Source organism: Lathyrus oleraceus, chromosome 1, assembly GCF_024323335.1.
Source record: "Lathyrus oleraceus cultivar Zhongwan6 chromosome 1, CAAS_Psat_ZW6_1.0, whole genome shotgun sequence".
Lineage (NCBI taxonomy): Eukaryota > Viridiplantae > Streptophyta > Magnoliopsida > Fabales > Fabaceae > Lathyrus > Lathyrus oleraceus.
The window spans coordinates 124396480-124420307 of NC_066579.1; the positions used below are offsets into that span (position 1 = coordinate 124396480).

Consider the following 23828-nt stretch of genomic DNA (forward strand, 5'->3'; position numbering starts at 1 on the left):
ATATAGGATTCTCTATCCCAACTGTGGCGACATGGTCTCCTCACCCCTTATGGGTCTTTTGCAAATATATCACTACACATATATATCTATAATTTGCTGGCTGATTCGTGAAAAATAACCAGCAAAACATTGGAACTCCAACACATATGCTTTTGGTGGTTGAATTCCATCCATAATGAGTTAGGAATCCATTAGTAGAATGGTGGTTTAACACTTGATTTTATGGACACAAGCCTGCGATTAGGTCTCTATCTGACATTTCATTCACAAACTCAGATGACAAAACCAGTGAGTCACTGGTGACAAGATCAGGCCTAATAATCCACAAAAATGATTGCTTGCTATTAGCTAAACAACATATCTTGGTTCCTTTGATTCAAGAGACACTTATTATCTTCTTTCCAAAGATTAATACTTAAAGATGCTAAGTGCTTCTTTCCAAAAACATTCATTACAACACTTTCAAGATCATTAGAAGTATTAAAAACTATTGCAGTTACTACCGCTTCATTGATAATTCTACCAAGGAATCATTTGGATATGTAATCCTTATAAAATATGGAAGATCTATCATTCGAAAGTTTTGCAGTCCTGGAATACAATTTACATTAATGTCAAAATATTCGTTAGTCAAATAACTCTCATTTAGATATCAAGTTTATAAAAGTTGTTATTTTCAAATTGAATCTCCATATTCCTTACATACGTCCTCCGATCACTCTTATAAGTAAAAAAAATGACATTAAATATGTGTCACTATTATAAACAAAATTTTATAACTTTTAAACTAATAATACTTTTATTACTAATATATCCTTCATTTATTTGAAAAACATTTAATATTGGTAGTTGATTCATCAAATATAACTAAAGATATTATTGTAAATTTTATTTTGATTGTACATGGAATTAAGAAAATAAATTGCATTTAACTAAATTTTTTAATCATTATGAAATCAATTATTTTTGTTTATAATTGTGACCAGAGGGTATTTCATATGAACCTATAACTACACTGCACATGTGAAGAAAGAAAGAATATTAAACCATTTGTGATAGAGGATTATACACCATATATATTACTAGAACATCACGTAAAAAAATACTAGAATGCCCTTGAATTCTGAAGATGTATCTCTGAACGCACCCCAAACACATACAACCTAGGCCAATTCATAGTGACGCTATATGAATGTGTCTTTTTATGACCCGGTGATGCATTTCCAGAATCTGTCCGTAGATGCATATTCGTATCATTGTGAAACAGAAACAGAAGTAGAAAATTAGACAGTTGTATTTTGACCAAAAAAATTCTCATTTATAACATAAAATCAGTATTACATAGATGATGTTAACATAAAAGCAAACATTACATTTCAATATTTGGGTGGACCCTTCAATATCTTCACAATATATTCGACTCATCTTAAAATTGTCGCTTCCAGATATGAGCTTTGTGATCATGCAAATGAATGTTTTATCAACTTATTTCAAAATGCATATCGGAAAATATCTGACATGCAAAGGTGAAAGAAATTTCAGAATCTCACCCCAAACCTCCGTATATGAATCTTTGGATCCACTGGATTCCTCAAATATCAATATATTTGTTGAAAATATCTGGAGATGCATTTCCGAAATAATTTTTGTTTTAATCTGGGTGACACTCATTTGATGCGTCATAAAAGTGATGCATGGTGTGTCTAGAGATGTATCTATGAAATTTGAAAGATATTTTTGATTTTCCATCTCATATAATGAAATAAGAAATTTCCCTAAAAAATTATTAAGGAGTGAAAGTTCTTCCATTATTATCTTTGTATTTGGCAGATTTTTTTTTTTCAATTTCATTTTGTGCCCGTATGCATGTTCCTGATTGCGAAGTGGTGCGGGATTGTATCTTTGGATTAGGAAATAAGTTTTTAACGTTAAGATTGTTCTGTATCACATTAACAAATCAGTACTCGGTGATAAATTTTTATCAAAATTAATTAAATGTGATTAAATGCCAATGTTAAATTTTAATACATACCAGACACATTAGTTAAAAAAAACATACCAGACACATCTTCCTTTAAATTTTTATCATTAATACTATCTTTTACTCATCAATCATTAATGTATCAATCAATATGTCATTGAATTTTTAGCTGTGTCCATATATGCGACATCTATCTACCAAGAACAAGAAGATAGGATTCTGAATCATTCAGTTGTGATCTGTAAAGGAAGATTAATGTGTCATCAAGTGTAGGGACGCATCCAATTATGCATGCTTGATGGCTAAACTTGACCCATACTCCTAAGTTCATCTCCCCGTCTTTATAATATTCAAAATATTTCCATATTTCTTTTTTAAACCTATCAACTAATTAACCATTTCATGTTAATGTTCCATTTTAATGTTCCAATTTAAAATTTTGTTTACCGATAACATATAACATAATTATCCAGTTGTATAATTTATACCGAATAATTTCGTTATAAATTTTCTGATACGACGACACCAATAATAATTTAAAAAAAAATTGAATAAATTAAATATAATCATAAATTTTTGTGCAAATGTCCAATACAATCAAAAACATCTCTTTTTTTAGAGATGTTGGTGTTACCTAGAGACAACTTTTAGTATTGTGGTATACAATTAGAATTCTAAAAAATAACATATCTACTATTAGAACCTCCGAGATTTTTCTGATTTGTTTTTCTTTAGTATTTATCAATTTTTTTATATTTTTCTTTTGTCTCTTTATAAAAGCACATTCTTATGACATGTTTTTCAGCCTCAACATACTGTGTTGATTCCATATCCAGCTCAAATATGGGAAATTTTGCAGAGAAAAAGCCACATGCTGTGTTGATTCCATATCCAGCTCAAGGCCATATCAATCCATTATTCAAACTAGCAAAACTTCTTCACTTTAAAGGCTTTCACATAACCTTTGTAAACACTGAATACAACCATAAACGCTTGCTCAAATCAAGGGGTCCAAAAGCCTTTGATGGTTTGATAGACTTTACCTTTGAGACCATACCAGATGGTTTAACTTCCATGGATGGTGATGGTGATGTTACTCAAGACGTACCTTCTCTTTGTCAATCTATAAGAAAGAATTTCCTCAGACCCTATTGCGAACTTCTTTCTAGACTTGATGAATCTGCCAATATTGGTCTTATTCCACATGTTACTTGCTTAGTTTCTGACTGTTTGATGAGTTTTACTATACAAGCTGCTGAAAAATTTGCACTACCAAATATTCTCTTTTTTCCAGCAAGTGCATGTTCTTTGTTGTGTATTTTGCACTATCGTTCCTTTGTAGAAAAAGGTCTCACACCACTCAAAGGTACTGCAAAATTAAGTTTTTTTTTTCCAGAATATATTATGTGTATATGTACAACTATTAACTTTGATATTTATGATATGCAGATGTTAGTTATCTAACAAATGGATATTTGGAAACTAAAGTAGACTGGATTCCGGGTTTGAAAAATTTCCGTTTGAAAGACATTGTCGACTTTATTAGGACAACCGATCCAAATGATATCATGTTAGAATTTTTTATTGATATGGCAGATAGAGTTCCTAGAGATTCTAAAATCATTTTGAATACTTTCAATGAACTTGAGAGTGATGTAATAAATGCTCTATTCTCTATGTTACCTTCTCTTTACCCCATTGGTCCTTTACCTTTATTGTTAAACCAAACTCCATCTAATCATCAATTAGCATCTCTAGGTACCAATCTTTGGAAAGAAGATATAAAATGTCTTGAATGGCTTGAATCCAAGGAACCAAGGTCGGTTGTGTATGTAAATTTCGGCAGCATCACAGTTATGACTCTAGAGCAACTGTTGGAGTTTGCTTGGGGTTTGGCCAATAGTAAAAAACCATTTTTGTGGATCATTAGGCCTGATCTTGTCATTGATGGCTCGGTGGTTTTGTCATCCGAGTTTATGAATGAAATTTCAGATAGAGGTCTAATTGTGAACTGGTGTCCGCAAGAGCAAGTATTGAATCATCCTTCAATTGGTGGATTCTTGACTCATTGTGGATGGAACTCAATCACCGAAAGTATATGTGCAGGAGTGCCAATGCTGTGCTGGCCATTTTTTGGTGATCAACCAACAAATAGTAGATTTATTTGCAGTGAATGGGAGATTGGAGCTGAAATCGATACAAACGTGAAGAGAGATGAGGTGGAGAAGCTTGTGAATGAGTTGATGGTGGGAGAGAAAGGAAAGAAGATGAGGCAAAAGGCAATGGAATTGAAGAAGAAGGCTTTGGAGAACACTAGTCCAGGAGGTTGTTCATACAAGAACTTAGACAAAGTTATTAAGGAAGTGTTGCTTAAACAGAACTAGAACTATTTTTAGCAATGCAACATTGTACTTTCTCATTGATTTTCTTCTATTTAATGTACTTCGTTGTCAAGCGAAAGCTATTCTTCATTTAGATTATTTTCTTCAATTGCAACATTGTACTACTTTGATTTTCTTCTATTTAATGTGCTCGATTGTGTAACAAAAATGATGCATCTTTTAGAAGTACTACTTGTATCTAGATATTTTAAAAGAAATTATAAACTGAACCACACTAAAAGAAATTGAAATGTTTCTACAAATCAAGAAGGAATTGAACTAATTTAATTATGTTCATAAAAATCTGGTCACACTACGGATTAATGGTTCAATTTGGAACCACAATATATTAATTATGTTCATAAAAATCTGGTCACACTACGGATTAATGGTTCAATTTGGAACCACAATATATTAGTTTAATTCGGGTCAAAATGAACAATTAGTTAAGTTTTTCAGTTAAGTTCAATTTTTCTTAATGAAGTTAGCCATAAACAAACCAAGCAACTAGAGTTTTACAAGCTATTATTTTTCACTGATATACTGTATTTTATGTATCTACTGTTATAATATTCTATTTCGAATTAACACTATATAATTGAAGTTTGAAAAAAACATCTTATGTAATTGGAGTAAGAGTTGCGAATGATGGTTAAAGACATCGTTGTTATTGCATGTCCTTTTTTAGTTAGAATGGTGGCTTTTTTATCTATTACATTTGGAGGAGGGGAGATTGTGTTGTAAGTTTTTGTGGTTTCACAGGGTCAATCTCGGAGGTATAAGATCATATATCACTTTCTATTGCATAATCTTTTGAGTTAAATTTCTAAATACACCTTAATTTTTCATAAAACTCGTTCTCTTTATTTCCAATGCTATCAAAATAAGTTACATCAATATCTTTTATTTATATAATTATTTCTTTTTCTTTTTCTTTTATACTAAATTCAACAATACTCATTTTGTTCTTACTTTAAATTTATTTTCTATTTTTTAAATATATTGTTAAATCCTTTACTTGATTTGATAATTTATCAATCTCATTTTCTTGAAGTTTTTCAGATTCATATATTCGTATAATTAATCTAATAAGTGACTGAAAATATTTTATCTTCTGATCTATTAAATTTTCTCTAAAATATTTGTGTTCAAAGGTTAAAGTTTGGTATAATCTTTGACACTACTATAAATATTACATTTTATTAAAACGTTTTCACCTCACGTAACAAAAGAATGAGATATGATACCTTAACGCGCCATATTTTTTTCTATTTAAAATGAATAAACTATTCTCTCGATTTTCTGAAAAAATTGAGTGATAAACTAATTCAGGTTATCCCAACAACTTCAATTTATGCTTCAAATTAGTTTACCCATTAGTTTTTTTAAAAAAAACAATGGATAAACTAATTTAGGATACATGATTTGAATCCCAACAACTTCAGTTTATGTTTTTAATCTCAAAATAATCAACTTTTCACCTCGATTTTGTTTATCAACCGAAGTGAAATTGTGTACTAATATATATATATATATATATATATATATATATATATATATATATATATATATATATATATATATATATATATATATATATATATATATATATATATATAATTTAGCTTGTAGTGTTCATTTACACTTACCTAAAAAATCCATAGATCCCTAACGAAGAACTCTAGACAACGAGAGCCCTAAACACATATAATCCTCCAATTCCTGGAATAGAAAGGAAATACAAATATGATATGTGTTTAGGGATCTTGTTCACTTCTTCTTTTTCTTCTTCTTCACTTCTTCGTTGCATATCTGATATGTCTAACATCACTATTCATATTACATTAACATTGTTGTTGTTATTGCTTTTATTATTGTTTGTTATTGTTGTGTGTTATTGTTGTTAAGACCCAAAACAATAAAAGTTTAATCTTGTTGTTGTTGCTTAAGTTGAGATTGATGTTATATGTTATTTTTGTTGAGTTAAATACATTAGAAATTTATTGAGATTAAAGTTATAGGTTTATTGTTGACGTGTTGTATTTTTATTGAGAAATTGTTTTTGTTAATTGTTTAATGTTAGTTGCTCTTTAGATTGAGATAATGTTATTTATTGTTATTTTTGAGTTGTTGATGTTATTTTTATTGTTGTGGTTATACTTAGCAAAGTTTTGAAATCTATATATTTAGGATTTAGTTGTTATTGAGTTTGAGACTAAGAGTATAATTTTTGTGATTTTTTGTGCAACTCTCATACTTCTCTGAACATATAAAGAGGACATTATAGTGATAGAAAATATAATTGATTTTATGATATCTAATATCAATTCTTTGTTCGACTAACTCCTCTTTGAACATATAATCAATTAAATTATTTTGGAAATAATAATATGAAAAATTATGTTGTATTTGAAAAATATCTAACACTAATCAATATTTTTCGAGTATTTTGCAACTCTCGTTCATCTCATATTCTTTGTTAAGAGTCTCACATTAGATAATATATGGTCTTAACATGTTCTTATAAGTGGGAGCACTTCTCACCTTATAAACTGATTGAAAAATTATTATAAAGATATGATTTACTTTATTTTTCGTATATTAATTATTATGTTTATATTTTCCGTACCTATCTGTTAATCAATACTTCTCAAGAAAAAATACATTATATAATAGTTTATTCTATAAAAAATCATACTTAAAATATTTTAATTGAAAATATTCATTTATATGTATCTGTTTGAAAATCACAATAACAACACAAAAAACCACATTACAGTGTTTAAGATAAAATACTAAAAAAAATACTTTCATGCAAACAAACAAATACTTCAATATTCTTTTTAAAATATAATTATGAATTATAAAACGATTACATAGTACAAAATTACATTCAAATATGAAATCTATCAAACGATACTTTCAAATTTAATTTATAATTTTCAAATAGACAAATAAAAGTATCAAATTATTTCTAAAATATTATTTTAAATAATAATCACATATATATTAAAAAATTAAACTAAAAATTTCCAGCTATAATTTATAATTCTTTACGTATAATTCTATTTTAAATTAAATTGTTATTTCTATTACTCAAACATACTTCTTATCACTTAAACTTTTATTTTCTCTTTTTTTATTAATATTTTTTATTTTATTGTTTCAATTATAATTTTTTTTATACTAAACCTAATTATATATTAGTATTAATTTGATCTTTTCTATTATCTAATATTTAAACTCTAATATAATCCTTATTCTAATAGTTTTATGAGTCTAATGGAAATCCTAGATTTTTTTTAACAGTAATAACATCAATAGAAAAAGATATACTGACCTTAGTAAATATTGTTGGGAAAAAGAGCAACAGTTTATAGAAGTACCCAGGATAGTAGAAACAACAACAATTCTAGTGACACCGATTATTTCTCTCTCAAATTTCTTTTGAACATTTTAGTGACACCGATTTCAATGGATAAATATTACATCGGAGTGGTCCTCTCCTGAATTTTAATTAATGATTCACATAACTACAAAGTTACTGATATTTTTCTATTGTGTATGTTTGTTTTATAGCATTGTAGGATAGTCAAATGAATAACCTATCTCCTTTTTTGTATTTCTTTGTATTTATCTATTTATAACATTTTCCTATTAAAGCCCATTCTTATCCCTTATTTTAGAGCCTCATATCTTGTACACACAACATACACAGAAAATCATCAAAGATGAGTACTTTTTCTGACAATAAAAAACCACATGCTGTGTTGATTCCATACCCAGCTCAAGGCCATATCAATCCATTGTTCAAACTTGCAAAACTTCTTCACTTTAAAGGCTTTCACATAACCTTTGTAAACACTGAATACAACCATAAACGCTTGCTCAATTCAAGGGGTCCAAATGCCTTTGATGGTTTCACTGATTTTTGCTTTGAGACTATTCCAGATGGTTTAACTCCAATGGAAGGTGATGGTGATGTTACTCAAGACGTACCTGCACTTTGTCAATCTATCAGAAAGAATTTCCTCAGACCCTATTGCGAACTTCTTTCTAGACTTGATGAATCTGCCAATGTTGGTCTTATTCCACATGTTACTTGCTTAGTTTCTGATTGTTTGATGACTTTTACTATACAAGCTGCTGAAAAATTTGCACTGCCAAATGTTCTCTTCTTTCCATCAAGTGCATGTTCTTTATTAAATGTTTTGTACTTTCGTTCCTTTGTAGAAAAAGGTCTCACACCACTCAAAGGTAAGGCTAAATTAAGTTTTTTCTCAAGAGTATAGTATGTGGATATATACCATTATTATTATTGTTCTTCTTATTATTATTATTATTATGGGTATATAAACAACTATATACGTGTAGGTGTGTGTGTGGAACTCCAAACTATTAACTTTGATATTCATGACATGCAGATGAGAGTTATCTAACAAATGGATACTTGGAAACTAAAGTAGACTGGATTCCAGGTTTAAAAAACTTTCGGTTGAAGGACATTATCGACTATATTAGGACAACAAATCCAAATGATATCATGCTAGAATTTTTTATTGATATGGCAGATAGAGTTCCTAGAGATTCTACTGTCATTTTGAATACTTTCAATGAGGTTGAGAGTGATGTCATAAATGTTCTCTTATCTATGTTTCCTTCTCTTTACCCAATTGGCCCTTTACCTTCATTATTAAACCAAACTCCATCTAATCATCAATTAAACTCTCTAGATTCCAATCTTTGGAAAGAAGATACCAAGTGTCTTGAATGGCTTGAATCCAAGGAACCTGGATCTGTTGTTTATGTAAATTTCGGAAGCATCACAGTTATGACTCTAGAGCAACTGTTGGAGTTTGCTTGGGGTTTGGCAAATAGCAATAAACCATTTTTGTGGATCATTAGGCCTGACCTTGTGATTGGCGGCTCCGTGGTTTTGTCATCTGAGTTTTTGAATGAAATTTCAGATAGAGGCCTAATAGCAAGTTGGTGTCCACAAGAGAAAGTGTTGAACCATCCTTCAATTGGTGGATTCTTGACTCATTGCGGATGGAACTCAACCACCGAAAGTATATGTGCTGGAGTGCCAATGTTGTGTTGGCCATTTTTTGCTGATCAGCCAACAAACAGTAGAATTATTTGCAATGAATGGGAGATTGGAGCTGAAATCGATACAAATGTGAAGAGAGATGAGGTGGAGAAGCTTGTGAATGAATTGATGGTGGGAGAGAAAGGAAAGAAGATGAGGCAAAAGGCAATGGAATTGAAGAAGAAATCCTTGGAGAACACTAGTCCAGGAGGTTGTTCATACAAGAACTTAGACAAAGTTATCAAGGAAGTGTTGCTTAAACAGAACTAGAACTATTTTCAACAATGTAACATTGTAATATCTTATTGATTTTCTTCTATTTAATGTACTTTGTTGTCAAGCAAAAACGATTTATCTTTTAGATTTTTTGAACCAACTAACTATTGAAAAATGACTTATAGATCACTCAAAGCACTATTTTACCATTGTTCTCAACAAAAAAAAATGTAATTCCGCTCCTTATAGTTATAGGCTCAAAATCTTACCATTAGCTTATACCTCAAAAACATATACAAGTGAATAGAGTGGAGGGTTGTATTGGTGATAGCGACAACACGTTACACATGCATCACTAAAGGTGCAAAGTTAAGTTGAACTTGAAATCTATACAATGTGATAATGGAGATAATCTTGAGCCTTTGTTGAAAGGGACTGATAATTTGCAGACGTCCAAAATGGAAATTATAGCCAATAGACTATAATGACAAAAAATGGATACTTTTTCAAACATAAAAGTCAATTATTTTAATCAAGTTGCTCCTGTTTTCTTCTACAATTTTAATCTTGTGATCCAACAAATTGGAGGTGGTCCACAACCCTATGATGATAGTTTGATAATATCTTTTCTACTTGAGTGCCCTATAAGAAAAACAAATATTAGCTGGATAATTTTGACCGAGGAATTTCATCTTAAAAAAAATTATACTTGTGGAATGATAATCACCTCGCAATCAATTTATTTAAATAAATATTTTTTTAAATATATCATCTCGCAATTTTTCCAGAGAGAAGCGAAATTTTATAAAATAATGTTTGAGAGGTGAGAGGTGTTATTCACCTCACAAATGAATTTTCAAAATTCAAAGTTTGAACTTCAAGACAAGTAATTCAAGGCAGGCTTTAGCAAAGTCATGTCACAAGGTTGCAAGGTGCAAATAACTCAGCAAATATCACATGCATTGTGACGTGTCTTACATCCAACAACAACATGTATTGCGATGTGTTTATCACACTGCAAAGTTCACATGCATTACGGTGTGTTAAACACTTAACAAACTGACATTAGCAAATTAAGTGTATTTATTAATATGTTTTTCCTTTCTTCAACTTCACAACCGCATTCATATCCATTTTTTTTCCCCAGCTTTAGCTTCTCTTCTTCAACAAATCACACAACTTTTTTTTTGCAGAAGCTCACAAAATTTTTCATTTCTTAGTCTAAAATTTGATCATCTTCTTCATTCCAATATCAAACTTTGGATTAAAGGTATTAGAAGTAATTCATATTTATTAGTTGTACTATTTTCTTAGCCCCTAAGTTTGTTAGAGGGTATTTTAGTATTTTATCCTATTCTAGTAACCCTAGTTTTAGCTTATAAATAGGGTGACAATCATTGTAACTTTTATCATGTTTTTGTAGCCGTCATTCTCTGAATAGAATATTTTCATTCATCATTTATTCTACCTTTGCACCAACAATTGGTATCTAGAGCTCCGGTTCGGATTCATTGGGAAACACGGGAAACACGAGTGAACGTGAGGTCTTGTGTGTTTGATTTTGATTCTTAGATTCGTGTTGAATCTTGAACAAAATCTGATCAGAATTTTAATTCTGTGGGTTGGGAAACACTGTGTGAGAAATCTGAGTGTACTGCGCAAGGTAGAAAGATGAACGGAAACGGCAACATGAACACCAAACTTCCAGTATTTGACGGTAAAAACTGGAATCGTTGGATGATCCAAATGCGTGTACTGTTCGGTGCTCAAGATGTTCTAGATCTTGTCACTGATGGTTATGTTCCGGTAGCAGCAGATGCGACGGATGAACAGAAAAACTCACAGAAGGAAGTAAGGAAGAAGGATCAGAAAACATTGTTCTTCATTCATCAATGTGTTGATGTAAATGTGTTTGAGAAGATTGCAGATTCAACGACAGCAAAGGCTGCGTGGGACACACTGGTTAGATGTTATGGTGGTGACGCATCAGTGAAAAAGGTGAAGCTTCAGTCCTTGAGAAAGCAAAATGAGAATCTCAACATGAAGAATAATGAGAAAGTTTCTGAATACATCTCTAGAGTGATTCTGATCACTAATGAGATGAAAGCGTGTGGAGAAACTCTTTCTGAAGAAACAATCATGGAGAAGGTATTGAGATCCCTTACCTCTCAATTTGATTACATTGTGGTAGCAATAGAACATTCCAAAGATCTGAGCACCATGAGAATTGAAGAGCTGCAGAGCAGTCTAGAAGCGCAAGAGTTGCGTTTGACTGAGAGAACTTCTGAAAGGGAAGTAGAGCAGCAGGCTCTGAAAGCAACTTCTGATAGGAGGTATCAGAAGCAGTCAGAAGCCAGAAGAAGATCTAATGGTGGTCAGAAGTCAGAAAGCTCAACCTCTGATAGACAAAAGAATGCTCAGAAGGGAAAAGAGAAGTATGACAAGAAGAAAATCCAATGTTACTGTTGTAAGAAGTTTGGTCACTTTGCTAGAGACTGTTGGTCAAACAAGGAGAGAAAATCAGAAGAAGCAAATATAGCCAGAAGTTCTGATGACGAATTTGTGCTATTGATGGCCTCTGAATCTGATGATATGGATCTGATAGACTGCTGGTATATGGACACTGGCTGTTCAAATCATCTTACTAGAAACAAGAAATGGCTGGTTGACTTTGACTCTGAAAAGAGGACAAAGATCAGATGTGCTGATGACAAATATCTTAATGCAGAAGGTATGGGAAATGTCAGAGTGATTCTGAACAATGGGAAAACAACATTGATTCAGAACGTGTGGTATGTACCTGGCATCAGAAGCAATCTGATGAGTGTGGGACAATAAATTGAGAAAGGTTTTTCAGTTACCATGAAGGACAATCTTCTGAAGTTGTATGACTGCAATCAGAAGTTGATTATGGAGTCAGAACAGGGAAGGAATAGAACATTCAAGGTGAATGTCAGAACTCCAGACTCAGAATGTCTTAGTGCAACAAGTGCTGAGAAGGAGAGTGAGCTGTGGCACAAAAGATTTGGTCATTTGAATTTCAGAAGCTTAAAACATCTGAATTCAAAGAAGTTGGTATATGGAATTCCTGCAATTAAGAAGCCTGAAAAATCATGCAAAGTTTGCATGGAAGGAAAACAACCACGATTGCCATTTGCGTCAGTTCCTGCAATTAAGAAGCCTATATGTTTTTGATTTAAATTTTATTTTTGCAGATATTGAGAATATTAATTTTGTTTATGTGTTTATAATATTTAGTTATGATTGATTATTTTTATTTTTTAATTAATATAATAGGGTATTAATTTAGTTTTAGTTTTTTATGATGTTAAAAAATGAAAACAGTATATACATTATTAACGGTATATATATTTTATGAGTATATGATATGGTATTGATTTTGTTTTATTTTTTTTATAATATTAAAAAAGTATGTATATTAGGGGTTTAGTTTATATTAATTATGTATAAATATGTTAACATAGTATTAATATTTTTTTTCGTTTTTCTGATTAAAACAGAAACACAAATTATACTTAAAACAAAATGATAACGAAATAAAAATTAGTATATATAGTAAAACAGAATATACTTTTTTTTAGTAAAACAAAAAATATATTTTTTTTTTCGTTTTTTTAATTTCTTTTTTATATTAACACAGAATAAAAATTTAAAATAAAATTATTCATTCTTTTGTTGTATACTTAAATTAAGTAAATTAATTTTTTTCTATATTTTTATAATAAATAATATAAAACACAATAAATAGACAAATTTATAATTTTTTTTATACTTTTTTAATAAAACAGAATAAAAAATTAATTTATTTTAATTTTTAAAATTATTAATATCTTTAATTAAATTATTTTGTTGTATATACCTTATTAATATATCTTTTTAAGTGTAATTTTTATGTACATAGAATTTTTTTTAACAAAATGTATAGTCATATAACTTAAATATAAAACAGAATATATATGTATATACCTTAAATTTTAAACATAATATACATGTATATAACTTAAAATTTCATATTTTATGTATATAACTTATTAATTTTATATGTGTATGTAAAAATATATAAGTATGTTAGTGAAAATATATATGTTAGTGTTTGTAAATGTTATTAATATATATTTATGTTACTGAATATATATATATATATATATATATATATATATATATATATATATATATATATATATATATATATATATATATATATATATATATATATATATATATATATATATATATATATATTCAAATAATCATAAGTAGTACATATAATAGTAGTCCATATATGTATATGTTAGTGTTTAAATAAACACAAGTAGTCCATATAGTTTATGATATTTTTTAGTTAGTGTTGAATATATAGGTATTTGATATAATTGATCAAAATTTTCAAATTGGTCAGTTATAATGGCATCAATGTTGTAAATGTGCATTATAGAATATTATAAGTACTATCGTAGTTAGATGTATGATCGAATGTAGCAGCATGCGAAACATCAACACTTGAAGATGCGACACATGAAGCCGCGGAAGCCTTGAGAGTTTCACAAGAAAAAATGAGAGCTAAACAATAACAAATGCAAGAATTTATGTTGCTCTCACAAATGAATCCAACTTATGATTTTGTGGGTGAAACTCAAGCATTCGGTGGATATGGCGAGGTTGGTGGATTTGGATCGGTTGGTGGCCAAGCGGTAAACGAATGAGGAAGATGGTGAAGAAGATGAGGATGAATGAATATTAATTTTTGAATTTTATAACTAGCAATATAAATTGTTGCTAGATGATTTACATTTAACAAATCCATGATTTACGAGGTAATTTCACCCGTCTAAATCATGCAAACAAAAAATTATAATATTTTTAATTATTTTTAAGTATTTATCAAATTTTTATTTTTAATAAATTTTGAATTTAAATATTATTTAATAAAAAATATTATATTATATTATTACATAATCATTATAATTAAAATTTTATAATATAAATATATAAGAATATTTTATTATTTAATAACAAATATTCTATTCTATTTTACATAATCATTATAACCATTGTTTCAAAATATTTATCAATAACAAATCATTTGTATTGGCTTCTTGCTCAGACGCACTTCTTAGATCCCATGCTACAGTCATGGAATCTTTTACTTGTTGAAGTCAAGTATTATTGGTCTATTTGAGATTAATGTACTTGCAGACTTGATCGAAGCAAGCTTCAAACTCAAATAAGAATTGAACCATAGAGTCAGACATTCGTTGCTTGTTGAGCTCAATCAATAATTATTGAATATCACGTGTTCAGAGACTTCTATAATCAGCAAGAAAACCTTATGTCGGCTCAGAGCTTAAGAGCCATATTTGCATCCGCCGAAGATATGGAGAACTACTTCAACAACCAAGATCAAAAGCAAACAAGGGGGAAATACAATATCCGCATTGAATGGACGAGGTAGAACAATGACTTCAACAACACAATGAATGATAGGCATGATCTTTTCCACAATAATGACATGTGAAAAGACATGTAGTTTGTTCTTAATTTTTAGAAGATTTTATTTTTATTTACAAATGTAACCTAGAGAATAGAAATAGCCACCATAAGTGATCTTCCTCTCCCATTGTATTATCCATTTCATTGTCTTTAATAAACAAGTTTGTAGCTGTGTTTTTTCTCAAATATGCGACTTTAGCACTTTAGCATTGAACATATGATCCAAAAGAAACTTGAAGGTGAAGGATGAGAAAAGAATCAAAGAACTTGTATTCAACCTGTATATACCTTATCTAGTAAGGTTTGAGCTAAATAAATTTCATTGTTCATTTTTCTTTCTTTATGAGTGTATCCATGGATTATTATTTTATCTGGTTTGATCTATTTCTGATTAAGTTTATCTGGTTTGACTGACATCCACTTAGACAGTTTTTTATTTATAACTTTGAGCCTTTTTAAACCTTATGTAATGTAGTATATTCATTGCTAACCACATGTTTATCACATGCTTTTATAACACTGTCCTTTTTTTCTCTCTATTAAAGGACATGATTATCACTTGTTTCTCAACCTCATATCTTGAACACATAACACACAAACAGAGAACATCATCAAAGATGGAGAATTTTGAAGTGAGAAAACCACATGCTGTGTTGATTCCAGCTCCAGGTCAAGGCCATATAAATCCATTGTTGAAACTAGCAAAGCTTCTTCACCTTAAAGGCTTTCACATAACCTTTGTAAACACTGAATACAACCACAAACGCTTGCTCAAATCAAGAGGTTCTAATTCCTTTGATGGTTTCACTGATTTTTGCTTTGAGACTATACCAGATGGTTTAACTCCACTAGAAGGTGATGGTGATGTTACTCAACACGTACCTTCTCTTTGTCTATCTATAAGAAAGAATTTCCTCAAACCATATTGTGAACTTCTTTCTAGACTTAATGAATCTGCAAATATTGGTCTTATTCCACATGTTACTTGCTTAGTTTCTGATTGTTTGATGAGTTTTACTATACAAGCTGCTAAAGAATTTGCACTACCAAATGTTCTCTTCTTTCCATCAAGTGCATGTTCTTTATTAAATGTTTTGTACTTTCGTTCCTTTGTAGAAAAAGGTCTCACACCACTGAAAGGTACTACTCCTAAATTAAGTTTTTTCTTAAGAGTATAATATATACAATTACTATTACTATTATTATGTGTATATAAACAAGTATATATCCTCTTAGGTGTGTTTGGAACTTCAAACTATTAACTTTGATATTCATGATATGCAGATGAGAGTTATTTGACAAATGGATACTTGGAAACCAAAGTAGATTGGATTCCAGGTTTAAAAAACTTTCGGTTGAAGGACATTTTCGACTTTATTAGGACAACAAATCCAAATGATATCATGTTAGAATTCTTTATTGATATCGCAGATAGAGTTCCTAGAGATTCTACTATCATTTTGAATACTTTCAATGAGCTTGAGAGTGATGTAATAAATGTTCTCTTGTCTATGTTTCCTTCTCTTTACCCAATTGGCCCTTTATCTTCATTATTAAACCAAACTCCATCTAATCATCAATTAGCATCTCTAGATTCCAATCTTTGGAAAGAAAATACCAAGTGCCTTGAATGGCTTGAACCCAAGGAACCTGGATCTGTTGTTTATGTAAATTTCGGAAGCATCACGGTTATGTCTGAAGAGAAACTGTTAGAGTTTGCGTGGGGTTTGGCAAATAGCAAGAAACCATTTTTGTGGATCATTAGGCCTGATCTTGTTATTGGTGGTTCGGTGGTTTTGTCATCTGAGTTTTTGAATGAAATTTCTGATAGAGGCCTAATAGCAAGTTGGTGTCCGCAAGAGAAAGTTTTGAACCATCCTTCAATCGGTGGATTCTTGACTCATTGCGGATGGAACTCAACCACTGAAAGCATATGTGCTGGAGTGCCAATGTTGTGTTGGCCATTTTTTGGTGATCAGCCACCAAACAGTAGATTTATTTGCAATGAATGGGAGATTGGAATTGAAATCGATACAAACGTGAAGAGAGACGAGGTGGAGAAGCTTGTGAATGAGTTGATGGTGGGAGAGAAAGGAAAGAAGATGAGGCAAAAGGCAATGGAATTGAAGAAGAAGGCTTTGGAGAGCACTAGTCCAGGAGGTTGTTCATACATGAACCTAGACAAAGTTATTAAAGAAGTCTTGCTTAAACAGAATTAGCACTATTTTCAAGAATGTAACATTGTAATATCTTATTGATTTTCTTCTATTTAATGTACTTAGTAGTCAAGCAAAAACTAATCATCTTTTAGAATTTTTGAACCAACTAACTATTGAACTATGACTCAATAGATCTCACCAATTTGTTTTCTGAACCTGTTATTTAAACATCACTCAAAGCACTATTTTACCATTGTTCTCAACCAAAAAAAAAACAAAAAATGTAATTCCGCTCCTTAAAGTTCCAGGCTAAAAATCTTACCATTAAGCTTTTACCTCAAAAAAATATACATGTGAATAGAGTGGAGGGTTTTATGGGTGATAGGGACACCACATTACACATCCACCACTTGAGGTGCAAAGTATAGGTGATTTTAGAGATAATCTTGAGCCTTTGTTGAAAGGGACTGATAATTTGCAGAAGTCCAAAATGGAAATTATAGCCAATAGACTATAATGACAAAAGATAGATACTTTTTCAGACATAAGTGTCTTCTAGTTCAACTATAAATAAAACATATGGAGGTTTTTATTATATTAAGGCTATTTCACATCTAAAAAAATGCATTACCATTGCAATTCACCAAATAATCAAAAAGATCCATTAAACACTAATACCCACAAAAATTCTTCGCAACTCGATGTGATCATTTTGCCATGACTCAATGTCACATATTCATCTCTTCTATCTTGCAACAGAAAACACACATAAAAATATAAGACAAAACCAAAACAAAATAAATAAATAAAAAACTAAAAAAAAAACTCAATAATGACATAAAATAAACATACAATATTTTAATAATAAACTCAACAATAAAATATCATTTATTCTTGATTTGATGTTTCAATGTAAGTAAAAACTACAAAGACAATAAAAATGTAAAATCAAAAGAAAATAGTAAAAAAGAATATAGTAAGGAGAAATAGGATGTAAATAGAATAATAATAATAATAAAAACTGGAATAAATATAAATGTATTGGAAAAAAAAACTTATCTAGTATATTTCAATTATTTTTATCATTCTTTAATGTGAAGCATTGTTTTTCTTTCTTCTAAAAAAAATATTTATGACCACATCACAGCAAGTTACTATATATTTATAATGAAAAGATTATAAGTACAGAATCTATTTACTGAAAGACCAAATCTATTGTAGAATATGTCCTAACCACCCAACTTTTGAAAGGCCAAAAAGAATAGGAATGTAAATCTTTACATGTTCATCAATTCTCCCTCTCAAAAATCAATTTTTATTTTTGCTATTACTATCGATCAACCACCCTCATCCTTTTTTTGTGATGGAACTGAGAACCTATAGAGAGGAAAGGAAAGAAATCAAAAATATTATTTGAAAACAGTGAACCAAAATGCTCAGTTTATTTTTTTTTATTTTTATGTTTTACTACCTTTCTCTCCCTTGCTAAAGAAGCATGTGAGTTTGACATATGATCTCTCAATTTTTCTGGTAATGTATTGTCTCTGCTTGTTGAGGAACTTATATGTTTCATGTAGATAAATAATTTGTAATAGTAAGAAGCCAGTTGAATGGTTTGTCTAGAATGATAAGGAACGCACACGAATTCAAAAAGTTAGTGGTAAGGATAAGAAATAAATAAATGAAAATGAATTGCAACCAATAAGCTAACTGCCACTCAAAAGTTTGGAAGTTATAGTGGGGTATTTTTGGAAGAAAATATAAACTACACCAAAATAAAGTTTTGATTTTATATATTACTAGCGTTCAGACGGGCATGAACACTCGCGTGCCCGTCTGTCCGTTTTTTTAATACACATCATTGAAAATATAAGTGATATTTTTTATTTAAATATAATTTTTAAAAAGTACAGCATGTGGAAGTTATTAGTAGGAAGTTATGTGGAAGTTAATAATAGTGATTTTATTGGAAGTTATTAGGTAAATTACACAATAAAATAAGGGTAAAAATAGTAGAAAAATAGGTTACACCAAAAGATGGCATTCCCTTTATATATTGTTATAGATATATTATTATAGATTATAGATTTAGAAAAGAGATGTATTTCGAAATCGACAGATAATGTAAAATATTATGGAATAACTTACAATTTTTTTTTAAATAGTTACAAATAAATTATAAGTAGATTAAAACTCGTATGATGCAGGGTTGTAATTTTTTTTTAATATTATATTTCTGTTAAATTAATTACTTTAAGAACTTTTATAAAAAAATAATTATTTTAATTTGTTATTAATGATATTGTAAAATATTTATGTGATTTTATGTTGAAATATGAGAGTTCATTGTAAAACATTATCTTTGTTTATTATTATATTTACTATAATAATTATTATAAGAAAAAGTAAATTATAAACTCAATCTTTTATACGTAAAAAATTAATAATTATATTATTTGTTTTTAGTTTATTTGTTTTACATGATATAAAGAATGTAAAATTAAAATGATTTAAAATTATTTAGAGGCATTATATTGAAAATATATTATAAAAATAATTTTTTTAATACTCATAATTAAAAAATTGTAAGAAAAATAAAAATAATGTCTATAAATTTTATAAAATAATAGGTATTAAATTTAATAAATATTTGTTTTGATTCTCATGTCTTTTTAGTAGTTATCTTTGATTTAGATATTTTATTTTAAGGTGTTAAAAATGTGTCTTTATTCTTAGTATTAAATAAAATTAAATGTTTATTTGCCGTTATTATAAAATAAAACTTTATTAACTTTATACAATTTAAAAAAATATATTGTAAAATTTTAGGCTTTATTGTTTTCGAAATAGTTATTTTAATTTAACTAATGGGATTGTAAAAATTTAACTGATTTTATTGTTGATATAAATTTAAATATGAGTGTTCTTTTTTTAGACATTATTTTCAAAAAATTTATTATACTCTCTAGGCTCACTATTATAAAAGAAAAGACTAAAGTATAATTCTCTTTGCGAAAACTCTATTCTCATAAGTAAGAATTAAGAATGTTGTTATTTGTCTTTAGTTTTTAATTCATAATCACTACTAGAATATGTTGTAATTTATTAAATACAAGTGTGTTCCAAAATGACAAATGGTGGAAGTGAGTTAATGTTAATAAATGCATGAGATAACTCTTCATGAATTTTGAATTTTGAATTTTGAATTTGGAGATTGTAACTCTTCGTGAGATGTTGCAAAGGCGAAACCATGCAACTGTTGGTGAAACATGTTGCAGGCCAACCATTATGATTATTGGAAAAGGGCATTGTTTCACCAAGGGTCGCTACCTTGTGAAACAATATCAACATGACCTATAAAAGCATAAATCCGGATTCAGAATACAACACACAAAATCCAAAAAATCCGAAAAATAACTCTAGACGCTCTTCGCTGCATTCGGGTTTTCGCCGGTCTTGCGCAAACTCGATAAGGCTGAATTATCCTGGGTATTCTTGCATCAGAACTCTAAGACAATCGAGAGTGCTTGAAATACTATAAGGAAAGTGTTGCGTTCACGATTCAAGTCTGGATCCCTTTAATTTTTCCGAAATTTCTAACAGTCTTATAGTATCTCAAATCATGGCCACCGACGCTTCTGTTTTAAGCATCAAACTGATGAACCAGGACCTTGTTAAGTTAGATCGTTTCGATGGAACAAACTATACCCGCTGGCAAGACAAAATGACATTTCTTCTGACCGCCCTGAAAATTCAATATGTCTTGGATCCTGATCTGGAGGCAATTCCAGAACCAACTGAGAATGACACTAATGAAGTAAAAAAGGAGAGAAAGAAACGAAAAGAAGATGAACTGCTTTGTCGTGGACACATCTTGAACACATTATCTGATCGTCTCTATGATCTCTACACCAATACTGCATCCGCTAAGGGAATCTGGAACGCACTCGAATTCAAATTCAAGGCCGAAGAAGAAGGTACGAAAAAGTTTTTAATATCTAAATACTTTGATTTTAAGATGTTGGATTCCAAGCCGATTCTTGCACAAGTACACGAGTTACAGGTTCTCGTGAATAAAATAAAAGTCGTGAAAATTGACATTCCTGAAGCATTCCAAGTTGGTGCAATAATAGCAAAATTGCCACCTTCGTGGAAAGGATACAAAAAGAAATTGATGCATAGTTCTGAGGACTTTTCTTTGGAGAAACTTCAGAAACACCTTCGTATCGAGGAGGAAATGAAGGATCGAGAAAAAACTGAGTCTGCTGGATTTGCTAAAGCAAATGTTGTTGCCTCTAAAGAAAAGAAAAATTATGATGGCATGAAAAACCATCTCGGCCCAAGGAAAGAACACAACAAGTTCAAAAATTCTGGCGGACCAAAAGGTACTAACAATGGTTGTTATGTATGTGGCAAACCCGGACATTATGCTCGAGATTGCAGGCATAATAAGTCCAAAAATGAGGTCAATGTTGTTCATGCCGATGACGACATAATCACTACGGTAATCGAAATTATGGCAATCAAAGGCAAAGTGCAAGGGTGATGGTATGACACATGTGCAACTGTGCATGTATCTTATGATAAAACAACATTCAAAACCTATACCGAAGTCAATGATGGACAAGAAGTGCAAATGGGAAATGAAGTGCGATCTAAAGTCGTTGGAACAGAATCCGTCGAACTCAACTTCACTTCCGGAAAGAAAGTCACTCTTGTTAATATGCTTCATGTTCCTGATATGAATAGAAACCTTGTTAGTGGGGACTTATTGGGAAAACCGGGTATTAAATTTGTATATGAATCGGGCAAATTAATATTGACCCGTAATGGTATATTTGTAGGAAAGGGATATTTCGCTGAAGGAATGATCAAACTTTGTACTACCGACAATATTATTAATGAAATTTCTAATTCTGCTTATATGCTTGAATCTATTTCCTTATGGCACTCTAGATTGGCACATATTGGTATTAGTACTATGAATAGACTAATTAAATCCGGTTTGATATCATGCAACATTCATGATTTCGGAAAATGTGAAATATGTGTTAAATCAAAAATGATAAAGAAACCTTTCAAAAGTGTTGAAAGAAAAATAAACGTGCTAGATCTTGTGCACTCTGATTTGTATGAATTTAATGGTATGTTGACCCGTGGGGGGAACCATTATTTTATAACGTTTATCGATGATTGCTCTAGGTTCATACATGTATATCTTTTAAAGCATAAAGATGATGCTTTTAATGCCTTTAAGACATATAAAGCAGAAGTAGAAAATCAATTAAGTACAACTATAAAAATACTTAGGAGCGACAGAGACGGAGAATATTTCTCAGCAGAATTTGATGCATATTGTGAAGAATATGGCATCATACACGAATGTTCTGCGTCCCGCACACCACAACAAAATGGCATGGCCGAAAGAAAAAATAGAACATATCAAGAGATGATAAATGCTATGTTAATGCATTCAGAATTACCATTTAATTTATGGGGTGAAACACTATTGTCCGCTTGTCACATAATGAACAGGATTCCTTTAAAAACAACTGGTATTTCTCCATATGAGATATGGAAAGGAAGACCACCAAGTATTGGTTATTTCAGAGTGTAGGGGTGTGTAGCTTATTACAAGAACATGGATCCCAAAAGGACAAAATTGGGTCCTCGAGGAATCAGATGTGCCTTCATAGGATATGCACCAAATATCAAAGCATACAGACTTCTAAATCTAGAGTCTAATGTAATTGTTGAATCCAGAGATGTGGAATTCTTTGAAAATCTCATCACAAAGGATAAGGGACCTGAAAATCCCACAATTGAAGAATCTCGTGACAAAGATTCGACACGAATTGTTGAAACACAATCAGAACCAAGGAGAAGCAAAAGGGCACGAAAAACTAAGGATCTAGGACTAGATGAAATCAATTCCCAACTCATTTCTCTTTATTTAGTTGAAGGAAATAGCAAGAATGATGTTCATAAAATTCATATTATTCTTCAAGTAGAAGATGATCCTAAAACATATAAGGAAGCAGTGGCTTCTAGGGACGCTTCTTTTTGGAAAGATGCTATCCAAGATGAAATGGATTCAATTATGTCAAATCATACTTGGGAACTAGTCGATCTTCCGAAGGGATCAAGACCCATTGAATGCAAGTGGGTGTTTAGAAAAAAGTATCATAGTAACGGTACATTAAACACCTACAAGGCTAGACTAGTAGCAAAAGGATTTAGACAAAAGAAAGGTGTCGATTATTTTGACACATATGCATCGGTAGCAAAAACTACGACAATTAGAATCCTGTTTGCACTAGCTTTTTTGAATAACCTTATTGTTCATCAAATGGATGTTAAAACAAGTATTCCTAAACAGAGATCTCGATGAGGAGATCTACATGGAGAAACCAGAAGGCTTCATGCTTCCTGGAAATGAACAAAAGGTATGCAAACTTGTTAAGTCTTTATACGGTTTAAAACAGGCACCA

At 30.3% G+C, this 23828-nt stretch overlaps 1 protein-coding gene across 10 annotated transcripts; it reads left to right on the top strand.

Annotated features, from left to right (window-relative positions):
* The first annotated feature begins 2751 nt into the window (after positions 1-2751).
* LOC127121436 (7-deoxyloganetin glucosyltransferase) lies at positions 2752-17552 on the top strand. 10 transcript variants are annotated; one of them, XM_051051958.1, is made up of 3 exons: positions 2752-3347; positions 3431-4306; positions 9663-9812. In XM_051051958.1, exons 1-3 carry the CDS (start codon positions 2771-2773, stop codon positions 9719-9721), a joined length of 1512 nt encoding a protein of 503 aa, XP_050907915.1. In that variant the 5' UTR covers positions 2752-2770; the 3' UTR covers positions 9722-9812. The 10 variants fall into 10 exon arrangements, with proteins under 10 accessions (XP_050907915.1, XP_050907906.1, XP_050907899.1 ...); XM_051051949.1 differs by lacking the exon at positions 9663-9812 and adding an exon at positions 17339-17552 and having other exon boundaries at positions 2754-3347; XM_051051974.1 differs by lacking the exons at positions 2752-3347; positions 3431-4306; positions 9663-9812 and adding exons at positions 8016-8619; positions 8787-8980; positions 16657-17552.
* The last annotated feature ends 6276 nt before the right edge of the window (positions 17553-23828 follow it).

Coding starts and splice junctions, on each gene's coding strand:
- LOC127121436 (XM_051051929.1), top strand. CDS start 15,673: ATGTTTATCACATGCTTTTATAACACTGTCCTTTTTTTCTCTCTATTA. Junction 16,319..16,462: donor AGGTCTCACACCACTGAAAG/GTACTACTCCTA, acceptor CATGATATGCAG/ATGAGAGTTATTTGACAAAT.